This window comes from Lacerta agilis, chromosome 1 (assembly GCF_009819535.1).
Source record: "Lacerta agilis isolate rLacAgi1 chromosome 1, rLacAgi1.pri, whole genome shotgun sequence".
In the NCBI taxonomy this organism is placed as follows: Eukaryota; Metazoa; Chordata; class Lepidosauria; order Squamata; family Lacertidae; genus Lacerta; species Lacerta agilis.
This window is the reverse complement of record NC_046312.1, coordinates 90,925,712-90,945,980: the sequence shown is the minus strand read 5'-3', so window position 1 is coordinate 90,945,980 and position 20,269 is coordinate 90,925,712. Positions and strand designations below refer to the sequence as shown.

Sequence of the window (20,269 nt, the reverse complement as noted above, 5' to 3'; positions counted from 1 at the left end):
AGAGCACAGTTTAGACTCCAAGGCAGAAGCAGAAGCCAGGGAGTCTCTGCCTCCTGCTGCAACCAGCTCCCCACTCCCCGGTCTCCTAGAACATGTAGAGAAATGAAGCGAGCAGAGTATAGACACAGCCTGAGACTGCATAGGAAAGACCCTGGAGAGCAGTCCTGGTGGGCACTGAGAAGGTGGGGAACTTCAGTCCTCGCAACTGCTTGGGGCAAGATGTCCAAGAAAGAGTTGCTGAGACCATTAGGCCTGAGCTGTGGTTTGTTTCCTTGAATAAAGAGTTAGTGTCATTGTCCTCTGGTGATTTTTGTTTTGTGCTGTGACTCCGGTCCTGACACATTATCTCCCTGCACCCACCCTGGCTGTAGTGATGTTTTGTTTTGTTTTCATTTGCTACATAGAGCTTCCACAAGTCAGGAAGAAAATTGCATTACTAAGCCTCTTTGTACAATATTTTTGTCACTTTTTGATTGATTATAGATAGTACTTTTTCAAGTCTTAGACATCTCAGAATGTGGTCCTGCTTCTCATAACAGCCATAATAGGATAAATATCTTAGAAGCATCTAGCTGGCCATTGCTGGGTGCAGGATGTTGACCTTCATAATGATTGTTAGATCTTAGTTTGATCCAATGAGATACATTCAGCCCAGGCACTGAGATCCAGCACCAAGAGCCTTCTGGTTATTTTAGGTGTTCAACTCAGTGATATACCTGATATGTGGTAGTTGGTCTGGAAAGCTGCCTCAGAAATATTGCGAAGATGTCAAAAATTCATTTGCAATTCATCTTATCTTATGCCTGATAAGCAAGAATGAATTATTTTGTTCCTGTGTATATAAAGATGTAGGTACCAACTGTTTCCAAGAAATTGCACCATTTCCCCCCAAAGAAATAGGTTGCTCCATTATCAAGGAGGCTGCAGATTATTCAGCCAGCTATTTACACGGTAATTATATTTTTTTAAAAAACATTTAGTTAGGAGAAAACTGTATGAAATGAATCAGACTTGCTTCATAATGGATTTTATTTCAAAATGTGTTAGGATCAGAGCCCTAAAGATCCCCAACCATTTGCTGCAATGTATAATTAATGCTAAAATAGGATCAGGTTTCTCTGAAAGAAGTCTTTGTGCATCCTGTCCAATATACTTGCTATGTATGCATTTCTGCTGTACATGCATTTATCTTTTGGGGGAAAATATGCTTAGTCATAATTTAGTTTGAGCCCAGTGTCAGCAGAGGTTAGATTTGGTACATTTCTTTAAAGATCCATGGGGCTAAAACTTTGGTCATCCTGAAAAGGAGGCCAAATTGTTAGCCACTTACTAACTGTGGGAGAAAAAATGCTGGTTGGATTTTCTGTCTTGGGTGCTGTAATACCTTCAACCATTATGAAGAATCAGCACTAAAGTAAGAATTTAAAAAACGGAGCTTTCTTCTGAACAAATATAGGCTTCCTTTCCCTCATCTCTGGGCAGTTATATCAAGTTGTGCCAGTAGTATTTGCGCAGGGCTTCTGCTGGTGGGCTCATTGGGTGAATCCTTTCTTTTCTATACTAAAGACAACCAACCTCTCAACTATGTTAAATCCCATTGAGCAAATACTATCTTTCCTGACCTTTCAACAACATTTTAAATAGCTTTTTATGGTTACGCACCCTGGAACCATCGGTTGAAGGGCAGGTAATAAATTAACAGCAAGGACAATAATATATTTAGTATTAATGTCTCTTCTCATAATACTATCTATATACAAGAAATAATGCATAGCAAGAATGTTTGTAGAGAATGTGTTCTTTTCTTTTTTAGCATCTTTGAAGTAGCTTTCCTTGCAGTGACACGAGGAGGGGGGGGGGAACCTATTCAATGCCCAGTTTAACTGAGTTCTCTCTTTTAGACTTGAGCTAGGTCTCCAGAATGATGGTAGAAGGTCCTGCTTTAAAAAACCTGCTTTATTTCAACATCCAATACTCCCCACCACTCCCCCGAATTGCAAGCACTGCATAGTTCCATCTTCATCAACATCATGGGCTATTTTCAGTATAGCATGATTGAGTCTTGCACTACTGCTTTCCCTTCACTTTGCTCAGCTTTAACATTGTCAACTGACTTTATCTTGAATTTGACCCAAAGCTTGACTAATCTGTAATGAAGACCAGGCTTCGCAGAACTTGGCATGCTAGATATCCTTTCGGCAGTTGCATAATGGCTCACCCTGCATAACCACTGCTTACTGGCAGCGGATTCACCTCTCAAGGCGTTTTCCAAGTTCTCAAAGCAATTCGGCCAAAACCTCAAACTCTTCCAAACCTTTAAGGTGTGTCCTTTACTCCAAAGCACTCAACACTCTAACGTCCCAAAATATGTGGGTTTTTTTAAAATCCAGTCACCCTTACACAGAAGTTAAAAATTGTAGAAACGTAAACGTTTCCTGAGTTTCCTGTCCATTTGCTGAGGGAAGTCAGTGAAGGCTACAGGGTATTTGCTTCTTATTTTGCAATGGCACACTACACACCGGGGGTGTGGAATGTGAGCACAGCCTCTGTGCTAAATCTTGTTGTTCACTCCTCTGGGATTCTTTTCCTTGCTGTGCATGACCCTGCCTAAGAAACCCCTCCCAGGCAGCCTTCAGTAAAGTTTTATAGCAAAGTCTGCCTGCAGACTCCATGAATAATAGATGCCAAGTCCCGGGTTTCATGGATCAGTGATTATCGTTTTAAGGCATCAAGAAGGATACCCTTTTCTTTTTCATGAAGGCTAAAGATGGTCACGGAAATGTGTAGCATCATTTGACCTCCGTGACTTTGCTTGAAGGCTTGCCAGATGTCAAGGGGCCCAGACTCTGCCTCAAATCCAGAAACAGTTGAGATAAACTTGAACTGCCCCAGTAGAGACCTGACATTTCCCAAGAATCTTTGCTTGTTAGGTGAGATTTCTTCAGGGCCAGAGAAAAGCGATTAAGGATGCACATAGCTAGGGATGAATGACAGAATCATAGAGCTGGAAGGGACCATGAGGGTCATTTAGGCCCACCCCCTGCAATGCAGGAATCTTTTTGCCCAACATGGGGCTCGAACCCACAACCCTGAGATAAAGAGATCATGCTCTACCAACTGAGCTACCCTTTGGGTAAACCGCATCGAACACAGTAGAGCTTATTTCCAGGCAGGAATAGCCAAATCTGTCCATTTCAGCTTCTCCTGGTTTCTCATTTTTCCAATCTTAGATTCAGTTCTCCATATGCCCACTTCAGTTTGCAGATTTTTTTAAAATAAATAAAAGTTAGCATGAAGATTCAGCAGCATTTTTGTACAAATTGTACACATTTTTACAGGTAATTTCCCCTGATTTGCACATTTTTGCAAACTGATTTCCCTTAATGCAATGTATTTTGCATGTCCCCCCCAATAATGTATGAATTTATATTCACACTTTAGTATATGCTTTTTGTGCGCATTAATTGACTGGAGAACTGCATTGCAAAATTCAGATAAGTGCGAATTTTGAAGGATGGCTGATTTTCAGTTAATGTTTTGTTTCAGAAAGTGTGAATTAGCTTAGTTTGCCTTTGAATGTGAACTGAATTGAGCCCCCCCCCAAAAAAAACCCTCTTCCAGGTACATATGATTTTTTTATTGTACTAAAGAAGTGGTAAACCAGCTACCACTCCGATGTAGGCTATATTATGTAATAAAATCAGTTCCCCAAAACCAGACATGACTGTTATTTCAATGTCTTTCCTTGAATGCTGAATAAAAAAAAAATAGATGCAAATAATTCACAGATTCAATTCATTAAAAAAATAATACTCAGTCCCAGCCATAATCATTGAAGATCAGCTAATGAAGGTCAGGTAGTCTCAAACTGGGAATCTGAGCTGCAGGACCAAACAAAGTGTCTTCCTCTCTTTATCACTGTAGCATCTGGTTGAACGATGGACCTGCTGGTTGTTTTCTGCAATGCTACTGCTTTGGGTGGCCAGAGGGCAGTGCTGCAGCTACCAACACAGTAGGATCAGGTGATACAAGGAGCAAATAAGATTCTACCAGTCCTATAAGCCCCTGGCTCTGGAATAGCTTCTCAGTCTGAGCAGCCTGATGCTTTGCCTCTCTTCCAGATCACCAGCTCCAACACTGACCAGGATTTGAATATTCTAAAGATATAATTTTGCTGGCTTTGCAATTTATGATTAAAATAGGCTTGTTAATTATCCCTGATTTTAATACATGCTGGGGTGTTGTTGTTGTTGTTGTTGTTGTTGTTGTTGTTGTTGTTTTTTAAAAAAGAACTGTTTCCTATTTGTTCCAAAGCACCACAGTCCAGAAACATGATATATGTCTTATTTCAAACTTCATAGTGCAGTATTCCCCTTCAACATTTGCTGTCATATCTTTGTGATTCATTAACAATGCAGGTGCCTTTTTCTGTCGTTCGTGGAAAGTAGACCATCTCCGCAAATAAGTAGCAATGGAAAACAATAGCATATGATGGGGAGGATGTAAATAAGAAGAGCATAAATAAAGACTGCAGCAGGCTATGACGTTAAACATGTGTTATTTTACTTTGAAACATGCAGAACATGGTTTCGTTGGTTATTCAGAGGAGCTTATGTTGAATAACACGCTGCCGAACTACAGCCCAGGGGAGTCTTTCTTCACTGTGTTTGGAGTGTTCTTCCCAGCTGCTACAGGTACTGTAGAATTATATAGGATGCACTTAATAATTCTTGTGGTTGTAAGTGTGCTACACAAATACAGAATCCTAAACATCTCCCTTGTGCATATTTTTTTTTAAAAAAACCCATAAGTTTACAGACCTTATTCTAGTGAAGAAAATTTGGGAGGAATATCTATTTGCTTTAAAAGTTCAACACACACACACAAACACACACACAGAGCACATGCACAACAACAATGGTGGTTGTGCAAAAAGGAATGACTCCTGCACTCTACATAGATCTCTGCCTCTTCTTTTGACTTTTCAGTCTCTTTTCCCCACCCTTCTCAAATGTCTTGTGTATTCCTTGCTATGTCTTTGATGAAAGCAGCAGAAGCAGGATTGGCAGCCTTGCCCTCAGGACGTTCTGGAGTGTTTTTGCGGGCTGTTTATTTGTTGGCTTGTTTCTGTAACTTGCTGCCCATGCCCCCAGGGGAACAATAAAATCAATACAATTAAACTCCATGATGGCAGAAATAGAAAAGCCACACACCAAAGATAAACTGGAAACCTATCACACTAAATGTTGGCCTGAAAGCTGTGGAATTAAGATGCTGGCAGTTTTAAGACCCCTTTCCTAATGATCCCTCATGTGGTTTTCTCCTTTTCCACAGCTGCCACACACTAGGCCAACATTTTCATTGAGCTACTCCAAGTTTCCTTTCCTGATCACTTGCCACCAGCTCAGACCACATCAGTGTGCTTATTAGGATTCTTTTACCACCAGGTGCATCAGCTTAAACGATGACACTGAACTGCATTTGCCATTTTATTGCCCAGTTTGGCACCTTTGGAGTGATTTGTAATTACCTTTTGTTTTTACCAACCTGACTAATTCGATGTCACCTCACTACTCACCCCTAACTCCAGATCATCTGTGAACAAGTTTAAAAAAACAGGCCCTAATGCAACACATTTTTTCACATCCCTCCATTGTGAGAACTGTCCATGGACTCTTGCTCTGTGCTTCTTGTTCTTTAACCTTTACTGGTTTCCCAAGAGGATCCACATGGTGGCTAAGATTTCTCAGGAGCCTTTCATGAAAGTCTATTGCAAGCATCCCCAACCTGCGGCCTTCCAGATGTTTTGGCCTACAACTCCCATGATCGCTAGCTAACAGGACCAGTGGTCAGGGATGATGGGAATTGTAGTACAAAACATCTGGAGGGCTGAAAGCTGGGGATGCCTGGTCTATTGGCTCACCTCCAGCTACATGCTTGGTTAGTACCTGAGTAGAGACCATTGTTTATTTTACAAAATTTCCTAAAATTAGAGATAAGAGATAGATAATAATGGGGGAGAGGCAGAGAGAAACCCCATACATAATGCCGAAACATAGTTGCTTTGCATCCAACACAGGCAAGTATAGAAGGAGGAATATTTATGAGTGCTGCAATAAAAATTACCCTCAGTGTTGTTAAATGGTTCTTCACTCTTCCTAATTCTTGGCAGCTAGGAAAGAAGCCAAACCTAACAGATATAATTTATTTCAAAAATATGGGTGAATTATTACTTCATTAGTACTAGTAAAACCAGTAGCTATGCTAAATGCTCTCTCTGAGTGCAAGTTTTTCTGTTAAGAATGTCATTAATTTGGTTGCTACCGAACAGCTTCGTCTTTATTCTTCTAGTATGTTTTATAGCATTTAGCTTCTCGCGATGGCCGTGTGTCAGTGGCATGTGTAAATTAACATCCTGTTCCTCTATCTAGCTGTGTTCAAATAATGCTTGCAGGAACTTGGCCTGAAGAAGAACCCCTCTTGAGCATTTGGAACCTGACATTGCCACAAACTGCAGACAACTAGATAAGCAGCAACTCAAAAATAATGTAGGAGTATGAGCTACTGACTCAGAAAACAGTTTCAGCTAGTAAGGGGAGAGGAATAAGTAGAGAGAAGCCCATGAAGAGGACCAAAAGTGAAAGATTGAAAAAATTGTGAAAGTATACTTAATCCTAAACCTTTTTACAAGTGTCCGTCCCACTGAGACAAAGTTTAGGACTAGTTTGTTGTGAGAGTAAAACGTTTTATCACATGAGAGCCTTCACATTGCCATCAGTGATATCTTCAAGTGATAATGATAATATGAACACCCGTGCAATTAATGGGCATCTGGTCCCACTTAATGGTTGATTCTGTAGCACTGGTAAAGCCACATGGGTATGGATCATGTGGGAGGCCAATGTGGAAACCATATAAGAGCAGGATAGAAGCACAATTAAGATTGAGCTGGAATTAAAGCAACCCCCAGAGCAAGAGAAACACAGGTATCTAGAGAGAACCACAGGAGGAATTGGATAGTTTCTCGGGCACCAGAACAGCTTTTAATTCTGAAGCCACAACATACTATTTTTATTATTAGTGTTAGTAGTAGTAATATTCAAGGGGCCTAACAGTAATCAGACAACATTGTGATGTAAGCGTAGTCAATGTCTCAGGACTTTCTGTTGTTTTTTTCTACAACAAACACGGCTTCCACTCTAAAATGTACCGTATTATTGCAACGCCGTCATTCACTTACTCCACATTAAGACTGTTTAGCCCATAACAAACATGGCAAACAGTCACTTGGTATTTCCCTAGTCTAAACATTCTGTAGGAGTCCTACATTCTAGAGAATTTCCGTAGAATTTTGTTTTTGGCATTGGTCTAAATAGCCAAAGACGAAAATGAAGCTCCAATATGATGTTGGATTGCAGCTCCCATCACCCCTGACTATTGACTATAATGGCTGCATTATTGAAGTTGGAGTTCAACAACACTTGGAGTGCCACAGGTTCCCTGGAGGCCACAGGTGTAAACTATTCTAGATCTGGCAAACTGTTTGCAAACTTTTGCAAGCCAAGATCTCCCTGCATTTTTATTTAGACTCCTATCGTCTCTTGTGTTTGACATAGACTGCCCATTTATTGATCTTGGCATCCGTCTATAATATAGTGTCATAGCAAAACATTTGGTTAAATGCAATTTGTGGTGGATAATCTTACTGGCAGATTCATGTGGGCGGTACTGAATACAGTTTCTAGATTTAAGGAATCATGCTCTTAATTTACCAGTGAGTGTGGTTTAGCAGCACTGGAGTTTGCCAGTGGCTGGTTTTATGCCTCAATGCACCTGTTAAGCTGAGAATAAATGTAAGGAATTGCTTTGACATTCTGAAATGGCAGAATGCCACATGAGCAATATTTTGAGAAAGGCCATTGCTTTCTATGAAAAAAAGATGAGGTTCTGACTAATCCAAGCCCATTCTTCAACTTAAGCTGCAATTCCAAGTATGGGAGGAAGATGGAAATAGAAGGTGGTTCAACTACCTCATCCAGCAAAGGGAGACTGTGTCCTTCCTTCAGTTCCCACCCCCTATTTGTAGCGCTACCAATATTGGAGCTCCAACGTTGTTAAGGGAAAGGCTGCAGAAGTTTCAGTGGTGGTGGAGAAAATATTTCTGACTTCAGATATCCCTGTCTATGGTTAAAGCTCTTTCCCTTTTTTCTGCCCTTGGGGAGATAGGGACCTTAGGATTGCAGAGCTAATAACTTGAACAGCCTGGCAGAGGCAACTGCAGCTCTAGCTACACAGATGGAGCAGTCTTGCTCCTACTTCAGCATGCCAGAACCAAAGGTCATAATTGGGTCTCACTTACGGTAATGTAGAGTTCTGCAACTAAGTCACTATCTGGCTCCAGTGTAGTTTAATCAGACTAGCGTGTCATTTCTAGAGACTGCTTGGACAGAGAATAATAACAATACGGTAATGAATTGAAGGTTGTGGATTAAATTTCATTCTCAGTGTCTTTGGATTTTTTGTTTATCATGCTCCACTGATGTAAGTAACAGTGGTATTACTTTATTTTATAGCCACACAGCCAATAATGTCATGCAGCTCTGCTCCTTTCTTTGTAATAGATATTTAAAGCATTTCAGATGAAGCTACTGGCTTTCTTCCCGAACATTTTGTAATGTAATAGTAAAGAAGTGGCTCTGTCATCCAAGCAATTAAACTGTTGCATGGGTTGCATGAGAAGTTGTGGGTGTGGGAGATGTTGATTTTACTGAATTAGTTCAGAAAGATTGCAACAACAACCACAGATAGTTAAAAAATACTGAGAGGGAAAGCCATTCCAGATGTAGGCAGACAGGATTTTTTTTTTACCATACACACACATGTGTGTGTACAGAGAAATGTATTAAACAGTTTGCTCATTTGGGCAGAAATATGTACTTACAGAGTAATCCTAAGCATGTTTACTCTGAAGAGAGTCTCCCTGGGTTCAATAGGATATGGTCTCTCCAGTAAGTGTTTTTAGAATTGCAGCCTTAGGCATTCCCAAATACGGCCCCTTTGAAATCCAAGCATAGCTGATACTAGAATAGGTCTGGGCATGGTAATGTATAGGCAGCAAGAATGGACATTATGGTAGATTGCACAGAGGCACCCAACATTATTCTGGAAACTGCATTCTGTGTTAGCTGCACTTTTCTGACAATTTTCAAGGATAACCCTAAGTAGAGTGTGCTACACTGATTTAGGCGAAAGGTTGCTAGAGCATGCAAAACTGTACAGGTTATCTTGGTTGAGGAACAGACATAGCTGGCAAATCAGCCAAAGCTGGAAGTAGGCACCTCTTTGTTTATGGCATTTATATACTCCGTAATCATTTCTAAGTTGTGTACATAAAAATAAACATTTCCCACAAAACCTTAATAAACCAAGATGCTATATGGACCCTGTAGCATTGGAGAGGACCTTGGCAGTGCCTGTATCAACAGTCCTCCTCATCTTGCCGTCCCACAGTAGGACCAGGGCCTAAACAGGATCACAGTCTCCATCCACTGGGAAACTCTCCAAAGTGTACTCAAGAATCAGCTTCCATTAGCCTTTGAGGGCATACCATCTCAGCAGGTCCTCCATCCCAGCAGGGCGTGGCTGCTGCTAAAAGTACAACCTTTAACAGGAAACTGATTTTACAGAATGGGACGATCTTAAAAGTAGCAAGCAGCACCCAAACACTATTGGATTGGGGTGTCCTTTCTTGGGTTGGAATGAGACAGAATCAAAACAAGCAGAGCAATCAAAGAATGTCTTGGTAGCAGAGAAAGATAGCATTTGAGCTGAGATAAAAATGACGGATTGCTACTGTGTGAATGCAAAACTGCGGTTAAGAATGAAAGGCCCAAGTTAGAGCGAAGCATGTGATGATTATTGATACCGTGAGCTGACTTTTAGCTTGCCCACACTTCCACTTGCCCTGTGCTTAAAAGGCACTGGTCTGAGTGATTTCCCTTGCCCTGCTCCTTTCCCAGGGAAAACTCACTCTAAATCGGAACAAACAGCAACCCACTGAAAACCTGATTGCGGTTTGCTCCAGTTGAGTCCTAAGGAGTTTTCCCTGGGGAAAAGCAGTGGGACAAGAGGAAGTGCCGATAAGCCCTTTGTCTGAGCTGATGTAAGCTGTAACATAGGAAAGTGCTCTTTCGGTTCAGTTCTAGTGCCTTTTTACTTGGAAGAAAGATGTGTGTTGCAGGGTGCTGGGTAATCCTTTTCCCTGCGTACTGAGTGTATGTATGTGACTGTTGTCTTATCAAATAGTTACCAATTGAACACTTTGCAATTAATTCATTAAGGAGTGCCCACCTATACCAAATTGGTAGAAGGTGGTTAACAGTAATCACAGACATAAAGGGCAAATGCTGGATCCCTTTGTCCTGAAGGCTCACGATCTAAACATTTTGTAACAAGAGTTATCTTGTGAATGTGTCAGAACCTGTAATATATTTGGAGTACACTACCCACATAATATGTGTGGCCTGTTTGAATGATTTGCAGAGTTGAATGTCAGCGGTCATTTGGAGAGGGGACTGCTTTCAAGTGATAGTTTTGAGATAAGCCCTTTTTTGTTTAAATCTCTGCTTTTTCTTCCAGTGCCATTGTCCAGTTTGGAACAAAGAACCTCTTTGTGGGCATGTAGTTCGTAGCTTGTTGCCACTGGATACCTGATGGCTTAATCACAAAGCTTGTATACATGGCCCTGATATCAGCATATGCACCGGTGATGTTTTTAAAAAGGCCACTGTCTTACAGCAATCTAACACAGTGTCCTCTTTATTTTCCCGTGTTCCCAAAACACAGGTGTGATGGCTGGGTTCAATATGAGTGGCGATCTCAGGAAGCCTGCAACAGATATCCCTCTAGGATCCCTATCTGCTATAGGTGTTTCGTAAGTCCCTTGAAAACAAGGTGGTGGTGCTTATGAGGAAGCCTCCTGGTAACTTTCTTTCTGTCATGTGTGATATAGATTATTGTAATATGAAATAGATTTGTTTATTACCTGACAAATCAAACCTCGGCAGACAGTAAAACAATATTCCTGGGCAGCTTAGCAAAAAGAATAATGAATTGATGTTTGTCCCCCCCACCTTCTATTTCTGATTTAGAGGATATATAAGAATTTGTGGGTGCTGAGATTCTTCTGAAATGGAATAAATCTTAAAAGAAAAGAGGGGGGAAGCCCCAACCTCTTCCTCTAGTGGGGGGGGGGAGGAAACTCCACACGTAATATGAAACAAACAGGCTGAGTCTTTCTCTAACATCCACCGCAGATCCCTAGATAAATTCCACAGCAAATGGATTTTTAGAATTAATTCTTAAAGGATCCCGTTGGATTCGAATTTATAATAAATGAGATACACTGCTGCCTTTATTGATGTTTCTCATTTTGGTTTACAGATAAATACTTTGATTTGTAACCAGAAATTGTGGCACAGTAGTTAAAGTACTTGGCTACACTCCTATATGCTTTGTCTTACTGGGTGAGATAACTGGTCAGACCTCACCTGTATCTAGTTCTGGGCACTACTTGTGCAGAGACTCAAATGGGAACAGCAATGAAGCAACTATTAGAGCATTTTCAGAACGTAGAGCAAGGAAGATTACATGCTACTATCATTAGTTATTTACTTAAGTGGATAATTTTATACCATAAAGCAATAGATGCCTAACATAATTTAGAAAAATAATTGATGGTCCTCATCTGCTTGACACTTAATTTCTTTTGTTTCTTCGCAGGTGGTTTCTTTACATAGTATTTGTTTTTTTGTTGGGAGCCACTTGTACCCGGGAATCACTGCGCTATGATTTTATGATGGCAGAAAAGGTACATTAGCTACATAAAACGGATGGATTTGAACTTGTATATATGAAAACAAGCTATGAGATTTCTGTGTTCTGGAGCTGAGTCTGTTCAGACTAAAAGACAAATCATAGTCTGGCACTACGTAGATAAGTGCTGGGCTTGTGCACTCTGTCTTCCTCTCCTTGTGTGATCTGATTTGCCACCTCACTTCTTCACTTTAGTTTGCATTTGCACTGTCTAAACTAGGCTTACTATGGTTTACACAAGCCAAAGTCTACATGGTTCAGGTGTACAGCAAACGTAATGTTTTGATTATCAGTCAGAGGCAAGAGATTCTGCCCTTGCTCCCTGAAGCAGAGCAACATGTTACACATGCGATCAGTATATTACACAAATAGCAGCAGCAAGTATAGATCACAGGTGACCAAACTTGTATGAGCTATATGCTCCAGGAAGAGTTAGAGGAATGGGGACAGAGAAGGGACTTATGAGGTTTTTGGATTCCCCAAACTTCTTCTCTTACTCATTTCAAATGCCTGTAGTGATCATAATGTAGTATATTGTAATATATGTAGTATATTATTTATCTTTATGCACCAAGCCTCATAGATACAACTCTGCATATTGTGCATCTGCAAAATTTCATTTATTATGCAGATCAAAGTTTTATTTATTTACTTTTCAGCATTTGTATGGTACTACTTGGGCAGCTTACAATAAATGGCCATTTGTGCAACAAAAATGTGGGAACTGCTGCCTTAAAATTATACTTTGTAGCCAGTATGAAGGTCTACTTTCTTTTGGAATATCCCACACTGAATTTACTGTGGAAAACTGATTTGGGCAGCTTACATTCTCTTACAGATCTCAGTATTTACCTCTTAACAGACGGATTGAACTAAGAGCCTTAAGAATTAAAGCAGGCCAATATTATCAAATGGCAAATGCTCTATATTGTTCAGTGTCTCCTATTCCTCCACTGGAACCCCAGACCAAATTGAGATTGCTAAATAAAATTATAAAGACTCCCTTTTAGAAAGTCAATCTTACACTTTCAGATTTAGCTCAGCATAACTGCAGTGAAAGTTAAGAGGATTATTAAATACTAGACATTCCATTGTGATATATATATGCCAGTTTGTAGCTATGAAGTCTGATATAAAAGGTTTCCTTTTATTTCCCCATTCTATCTTATTGTGATTGAAATTAGCACTTCATTGGTTTGAAAGTCCGGGGATACATCTTGAGCTAAAAGGTTCCTGCATTGCAAGGGATTAGATTAGATCAGGCATAGGCAAACTCGGCCCTCCAGATGTTTTGGGACTACAACTCCTATCATCCCTGACCACTGGTCCTGCTAGCTAGGGATGATGGCAGTTGTAGTCCCAAAACATCTGGAGGGCCGAGTTTGCCTATGCCTGGATTAGATGACCCTTGTGGTCCCTTCCTACTCTATGATTCTTTGGTTCTTTGCATCCTTAAGGACGCAGTTCAGCAATTTGCCCGTACATGTTCAAGAACAGTTTCTTAATAGTTTGAGGGCATGGTCTGAGGACACATGATGCTGCCATCTTGTTGAAGCTCAGCAGATATGGGTCTGGACCAGCACCTGGATGGCAGACTACATGTTGGCAGGTGTAGCCAGGCCCTCTGCAGCACTGAACCTCTCTCCAAATGGCAGAGTTCATCAGAGCCAGAGGGAAATCTCTGCTGCATCCTATGTCACACTTCCCAGTGTGTTTCATGTCACTTTCCTTATCACAAAAGTCCAGACTTTTTGGGAATCAGGTTTGTTGTATAAGACCTCCCAACCAACTATAACTGCACAGCCTCCGTTTTCTGGCACATGATTGACTCCCATCCCAAAATGGTGAAAGTCTGGAAGCACCCTTGGAGAGCTCTCTTTGCTGATCACTTAGCTGTTGATTCATCATATTTTGTTGTGCAGTAAAAAAGGGGGGGCTAGCAAGCTCAAACAATTTGCAACCCACCAAACTAAAAAACCCCAAACACCTCCTGAATTTGCCGCCAGCGTGAGACTACAAAAATAGGGTTATTGAATAACCATTCCATTGTAGCCTGCCTTTGGCATTTGGTTCACAAGTTATTAACCACCACAATCCATTTTAATCTTGCTGTTCCTCCAATGATCTCAAGACAACTCCTATTTTCTACCATGTTCTCCTTACAACAACTTGTTAAGGGAGGTCAGGTTGAGAAATAGTGCCTGGTTCACTTTAACCCAGTAAGCTTCCTGGCTAAGCAGGGATCTGAGCCAAGATCTCTGTTATACCACACTGTATTCCTGTTGTGTAGGCAGGTATTAAACCTGTAGACATCATGATGGAGCTCTCTTACTTGGTCTGCTAGAAAGTAATCCCCTGTTGTGAATGCAGTTCACACTGTGTTCTGGTCTAGCCAGCCTTGTTGTCATAATGTGTATTTAATGGGCCCAGCACAGTAGAGAAGGAGCACACTTGGCTGTTACCTTGAGCAAACAGAGAGAATGCAAGCCATATGGAAAACGCTAGTTTAAATTTTGCTTTTTTCGGAAAAGAGACTGCTCAGCAAATTCTTTTGGAAAGAAAGCTTGAGCCCATCTTTATTCAACATGAAAACACAGGAATCAGGAGACAATGGCTTTCTTTCTATTTTGAGCGATACAAGGTGCTGCTGATGTAATAAAAGGATTAAAATATGCTGACAGAATTGCACTTTGCTGGTCTTGCGTGGCAAATGTAATTTATAAAAAAATAATGTGGTAGTATATTTGTCATTTATTCTTAAAGTAACATTGTCACCAAATGCAATTTTGTTAAACTTAAGAGAGAAGGAAATAAAGTAAATGGGATATTAGAGGTGATCAAATTTGAATTAAGAATTACTTGTGAAGAATTTGTCTTCATTGAATGGTGTGTGTGTGTGTGTGTGTGTACTTTTGAGCATCTCAATGAAAAGACCACTTCCTTCCAAGTTGTGAATGGAATGTCAAGTAGCACTTTCAAATACAGACATTTTGGGTAACTGAAATTATATGTGAATCTTGATACAATCCACTATTTGTTTTCAAATGCACAGTGAGATGACTTTTTAAAATGTATTATGATAGTGGGTAGCAATGCTATTTTCAAATCAGTTATTTATTTGTTTATTTTCCAGTTGAAGACTTATATTCCTTGCCCCCCCTTCCCCTTTACTCTGTTCTTTATCTCTGTCAGCAACACAGTTTTGTATATGAAGAAAGAAGCTTAGTTTGGTTTTGTGTGGGCTTTATTGGTTTTGAAAGACTGCATGAATTCTTTAGTCTTCCTGGTCCTGCAGACTGCTTTCATAAGCAGAAACAAGCTGTGATCCTAAACACAGTTACTAGGAAGAAAGCACCATTGAACATAGTGGGGAATACTTCTGAGTAAACGTGTAGGCGTTGTACTTCTATAATATACCATATTTTCTTATGTGATTTATATACATAAAACTGAATGTTTTCTTAGGAAATTATATTATTATGATTATTATTATGATTATTATTAAATGCATGTCAGCTATAGAAGGCTTGTAGTTCAATGGTGTGGTTCCTTGGTAGAGCATCTGCTTTTCATGCAATTCCCGGTTCAATCCCCTGCGTCTCTAGGTAGGGCTGGAAGTGTCTGCTGTCTGAAACCCTGAAGAGCAGCTACTAGTCATCCTTGACAGTACTGAGCTTGATGAACCAATGGGCTGACTCAGGATAAGGTTGCTTCCTGTGCTCAGCCCGCATTTATAAATTAGGGAATACGAAGGGGAGCATGAAGCCAGCTATGTGGTCCCCAAGTAACAGGTGCTAATTGAGCACTAAGTTTTCTTCCCATGTAAGAGAACTGCTCTCTGAGGTTGCTCGGTGCAATAGCAAAACATAACAGGTTAGTGTTCCCAATCCAGGCTCAACACCCTTGGTTTGATGAATAGCTCCCCCTGCATGGCACCCTCCACCGCCCAGTGCCCTCTCAGCAACTTCAATCCTTGTTTCATTCTAGCCACATGAGCCAGAATTGGTGCAATTTATCCTGCGGATGCTTAGCAACTTCAATGTTCCTCCCTCTCCTCCTCTTCCCTTTAGCAAACCCAGAAAAGGAGCAGAGTGTTTACTCATGAGGAGCAGAAACAATGGTTATAGTACCCAGATGTAGTAGTAGTTTTTAAATCTAGGCCTAATGACAGATTGGGGGGGGGGAGCTGGTTACTTGCTGTTAAGCACCTCCTGGTGTGCTCTTACCTGATCATATCTCATCTGACTTCTGGGCAAGCATATTCTGTCCACAGTTTTTAATATATTTACAGACATTGCTTGTACCTAGTAGGGAATATGTAATGCAGAATGAGCTGAGGCCTCTAGTTGTTGTCATGATAAGAAAATAAACATGCTAGCTTTGTTTTGTTTCCTTTTGTTAGTATGCACAGAAAAAAAAAGTTAGTTGGATTACCAGATCAAATGGTGAAAAATGCAATTTTTCTAACTGCAAACTGCTTAAAGCACTGGTGCTGCAGTCCTATAGCCTGTTGGGAATAAGACCCAGTAAACTCATTGGGACTTACATCCAAGTAAACACGTGCAAGGTTGGGCTACATAGTTTTTCTTTTCTAACATAGTTTGAGAAGAAAGTGACTTGCATGTTTAAAACAGGAACAGAAAAGGACCCAATCCACTCAGTGCTCAGTCTTGCCCAATCCCCTTGATATTGCACAGGAGCCACCTTTTGAAGCATACATCCAAGATCAATCACTCTGCACTAAATCATTTAGAACGTGTTTCAGAAGAGCACTTTGATTTATATGAAATACCTGATCTGATTATATTCCATGTAAAAAATAAACATCTATAAAATTGATTTTATTCATTAGGCAGATGGATGGGATTGTCTTCCGGCTATCGGGAGGCTTTTAGCTTTGTGCGTCTTTTCCGGTTTGATTATCTGTCTGCATAAGTGCACTCCCCTGAAATAAAACTCTCTTCAGGCTTCCTTCCAGTATGTAAATGGAACTGAGAATCTGCTGCGTTTCCTGTAAGCTGTGCGGGTTTCTTGCTGCTGCTAAGTGGAGCTTTTTCTATGGGATTGCTTCACTCTGTTCATAGCTCTTACTTGCTAGCTATGCAGGGCAAATTAAAGTGTGCTTTTTCATGTTAATTAGAGATGAAATATCCACCAGGATGTTTTCCTGGGCAAGCTGCACTGAAATCCTACATTTTAAATTGCACTTGAGCAGCTGCCATTCATTTCAATCATTTCATTTTAGGAGAGCTTCACAATGGATTGGGAGCCATCCTCCCTGCACCTGCCTTTTTTGCCATGTTCTTTAGAGTTTAGATTTCAACCTGATCATAATCATATTCACTTAGAAGTAATTATTCTTAGCACACTATGTTTTAACTGTTCAAAGCTCTGCACATATATTGTCTCTATCATCCTTACACCAGCCATGTAAAACAATGCTGTTACCTATAAATTAACAATACCGTAGTAGCTGAGGCAGAGAAAATAGAAGCGCACGCTAGACCACTTGCATGCAAGGCATCCCCCCAACTCTTTGGCCTTCCCCAGTAGAATCATAGAGTTGTATTGGAAGAGACTCCAAGGATCATCTAGGAATATGCAGCTGTCCCATATGTGGCTCGAACTTGAAACCTTGGCATTATCAGCACCACGCTCTAACCAACTGAGTTATCCAGGCTGACCCAAGAATAAAAGACATGGCAACAAATATTTGGGTGAAATCAGGCCACAACTTTATGGACAGCAGATGTAAGGAATTTGGCATAGGTATTGGGTAGACCCCACCCCTTCTGGCCCACCTGCCAGAATAACTTATAGGGTCAACTGGAAATGAGGGAGTCCCCAACCTACGTCAAGGGGGAATGCCCCTACTGGATTGCACCTGGGGAGTGCTGTGGCCCAACAAAAAGTGGCTGCAGAGCAAGCCATGGGCCTGTGTTATATACTGGAGGGGCTGGCTAAGCCTGGTGGCCCATGCCTGCTTGCAATTTGCTGATTAGGCAAGTAGTTGGGGCCAATTACCCAGGTAGCAAGCTCGGCCCAGAGGCTTCCTTTGCTGCCCAGGAAACAGTCCTAGGGACCTCCCACAACAGGTCCTGGCATGCTGGGGAGTGCCAGTCTGCAACGACTACAAGAGAGCAGTGTGAGCAGACTTGGTGAATTCATGTCTGAGATGAGATTTGAACTGCAGACTTACCAACTCGTCACCACACTATACCAGCTCCCTTATGTAACCCCACAGATGTTCAGAACTGGGCCAGGGCATTTTGCTGTCTGATGTGGAACAGCAGATGACACCCCCAGTCGAGGTGCACAAAAAAATCCCAAAAGCATGTCTTCCTAGGAGGAGAAGTACAATAAAACAAACGAAATACATAACACGTTGTGTCCTTTCTCGACAACTAAGGCTGTGTGCGCACATTCTTGGCACTGTCGTTTGTTAAGGATTGCTGGGAATGGTTACTCTGTGAGGACTTAACTACAGTGGCCAGAATTATTTTCAGGAAAGAATGTGCTTCAGTTGTGCTTTGAAGGTATAGCATCTGTACAGCTCAAACAGCTGCTTGAGGCAGCCACACCCCTCTACCTAATGGTAGAGCCAGCCCTGTAATACCCTGTTTCTCATAAAATAAGACGTGCCTATAAAATAAGCCATGGCAGGATTTTCAAGCATTCACAAAATATAAGACATACCCCAAAAATAAGCCGTAGTGCTGGGCGCAGTTCTAGAGGGCGCCAAAGAGGAAGAGGCCTGTCGGGTTGGCACCCAGACCCGGATGTTGCTGCTGGTGCAGCCCCGTCAAAACGCCCAGCAACCCAGCAAGAGCCGCAGCGCGCGCCGCCTGGAGCTACGAGCCAGCGGGACCCAGCAAGAGCCGCCTCCTCCTCCTGTTGGCTTCCGGAGGCCCGGGGCGCTCAGCGCAGCGCTGCTGGAAGCTGACCTGGCAAGCCTCCTCCTCCTGCTGCTGCGACTCGGGGCGCTCCGTGCGGCGCTGCTGGGCGCTGACCCAGCAAGCCGCCTCCTCCCTCTTCCTCCTGCTGCGGCTCGGGGTGCTCCGTGCGGCGCTGCTGGGCACTTTGTCAGTACTTCAGCAGCAGCAGCAACATCCAGTTCCAGGCGCGAAGCCGCAGCAGGAAGAGGAGGAGGCTTGCCAGGTCGGCGCCCACCGCCCCGAGCCTCCGGGAGCCAGCAGGAAGAGGAGGTGGCCTGCCGGGTCGGCACCAAGCAGGGCCGCGTGCCCCGAGACAGCTGGACCAAGCAGCAGCAACGCCGGCCGCGGCAGGAGGAGGCAGGTGCCCAGAACTATACGGTACTTAATAAAAAAATAAGACACCCCCGAAAATAAGCCATAGGCTTAATTTCTTAAGTAAAATAAATATAAGACGGTGTCTTATTTTTGGAGAAACACGGTATATGCAGCATTAGTCAAGAAACATGCCAATTTTTGCTTTGTTTCTTTTATTTTAGGTGTCCTTGGTGGGCTTCTTATTCTTACTTGGTTTGTACATTTCATCTTTAGCATCCTGCATGGGAGGTCTGTATGGAGCACCCCGAATCCTTCAGTGCATTGCTCAAGAAAATGTGATACCGAAACTTGCATTTCTTGGACGGGGGGTATGTAAACATGGAACATAGACTAATCCGCCTTTTCTTTACAGTACACAAAAGTTCAGACAAGCATACCTTTGGTTTATCTCACCAGACTAGTAGCTAGCTGCTAATTGAGTTTCCAGAAGCAGAGGGATATTTAGATCTCCAGTCAGTCTGAGTAGGAAGCACTGTAATCTTCCAAACTTTGTGTAAGAGAAAACCCAAACTAGCTTCTAAACCATGAACTTTATTTGGAATGGACCCTCATTCAACATTGTTTGTACCTCATCTGCTACCTCTCAGCATATTCTTGCATCTTTCTTTGCCAAATGATTCTCAAGCTCTTTTGTTGTTAGTTTTAAGAGGGAAGGCTTATTGCGAACCTTTTCTCTCCAAGCTGGAATTCAGAAACACTCTAGAACACAGACAGTGTTTGAAGTGAGGGTCCGCATTAAACTTCTAAATCTAATGGATAGCAGTGTTTCTCTTTGATCTGACAGACACACTTGCTGCCTCTGTTTGTGTACTTTTTGTTGTTGTTTACAATTAATAGCTGCTGAGAAGGGGCAGGGAAGGGATTTGTAATGAAAGTGTGTGGAGTGAGTTAGCTCATTCCTTCCCCAGCGTGGCTACAAGAAAGGAGATTCTCACTAAACATCAGGTACGGGCTCCCTCGGGAGGTGGTGGACTCTCCTTTCTCGGAGCTTTTTAAGCAGATGTTGGATGGCCATCTGTCATGTATGACATACTTAAGATTCCTGCATTGCAGGGGCTTGGACTAGTTGATCCTCGGGGTCTCTT

At 41.8% G+C, this 20,269-nt stretch overlaps 1 protein-coding gene across 3 annotated transcripts in view; it reads left to right on the top strand.

Moving 5' to 3' along the window:
- Positions 1-20,269, top strand: part of SLC12A8 (solute carrier family 12 member 8) — a 60,280-nt gene that overhangs the window by 30,822 nt on the left and 9,189 nt on the right. For all 3 annotated transcript variants that reach the window (XM_033163209.1, XM_033163194.1, XM_033163201.1), the window contains 4 exons: positions 4,581-4,694; positions 10,846-10,933; positions 11,782-11,869; positions 19,346-19,492. In XM_033163209.1, the coding sequence (XP_033019100.1) occupies positions 4,581-4,694; positions 10,846-10,933; positions 11,782-11,869; positions 19,346-19,492 (437 nt within the window). The remainder of the gene's footprint in view (positions 1-4,580; positions 4,695-10,845; positions 10,934-11,781; positions 11,870-19,345; positions 19,493-20,269) is intronic.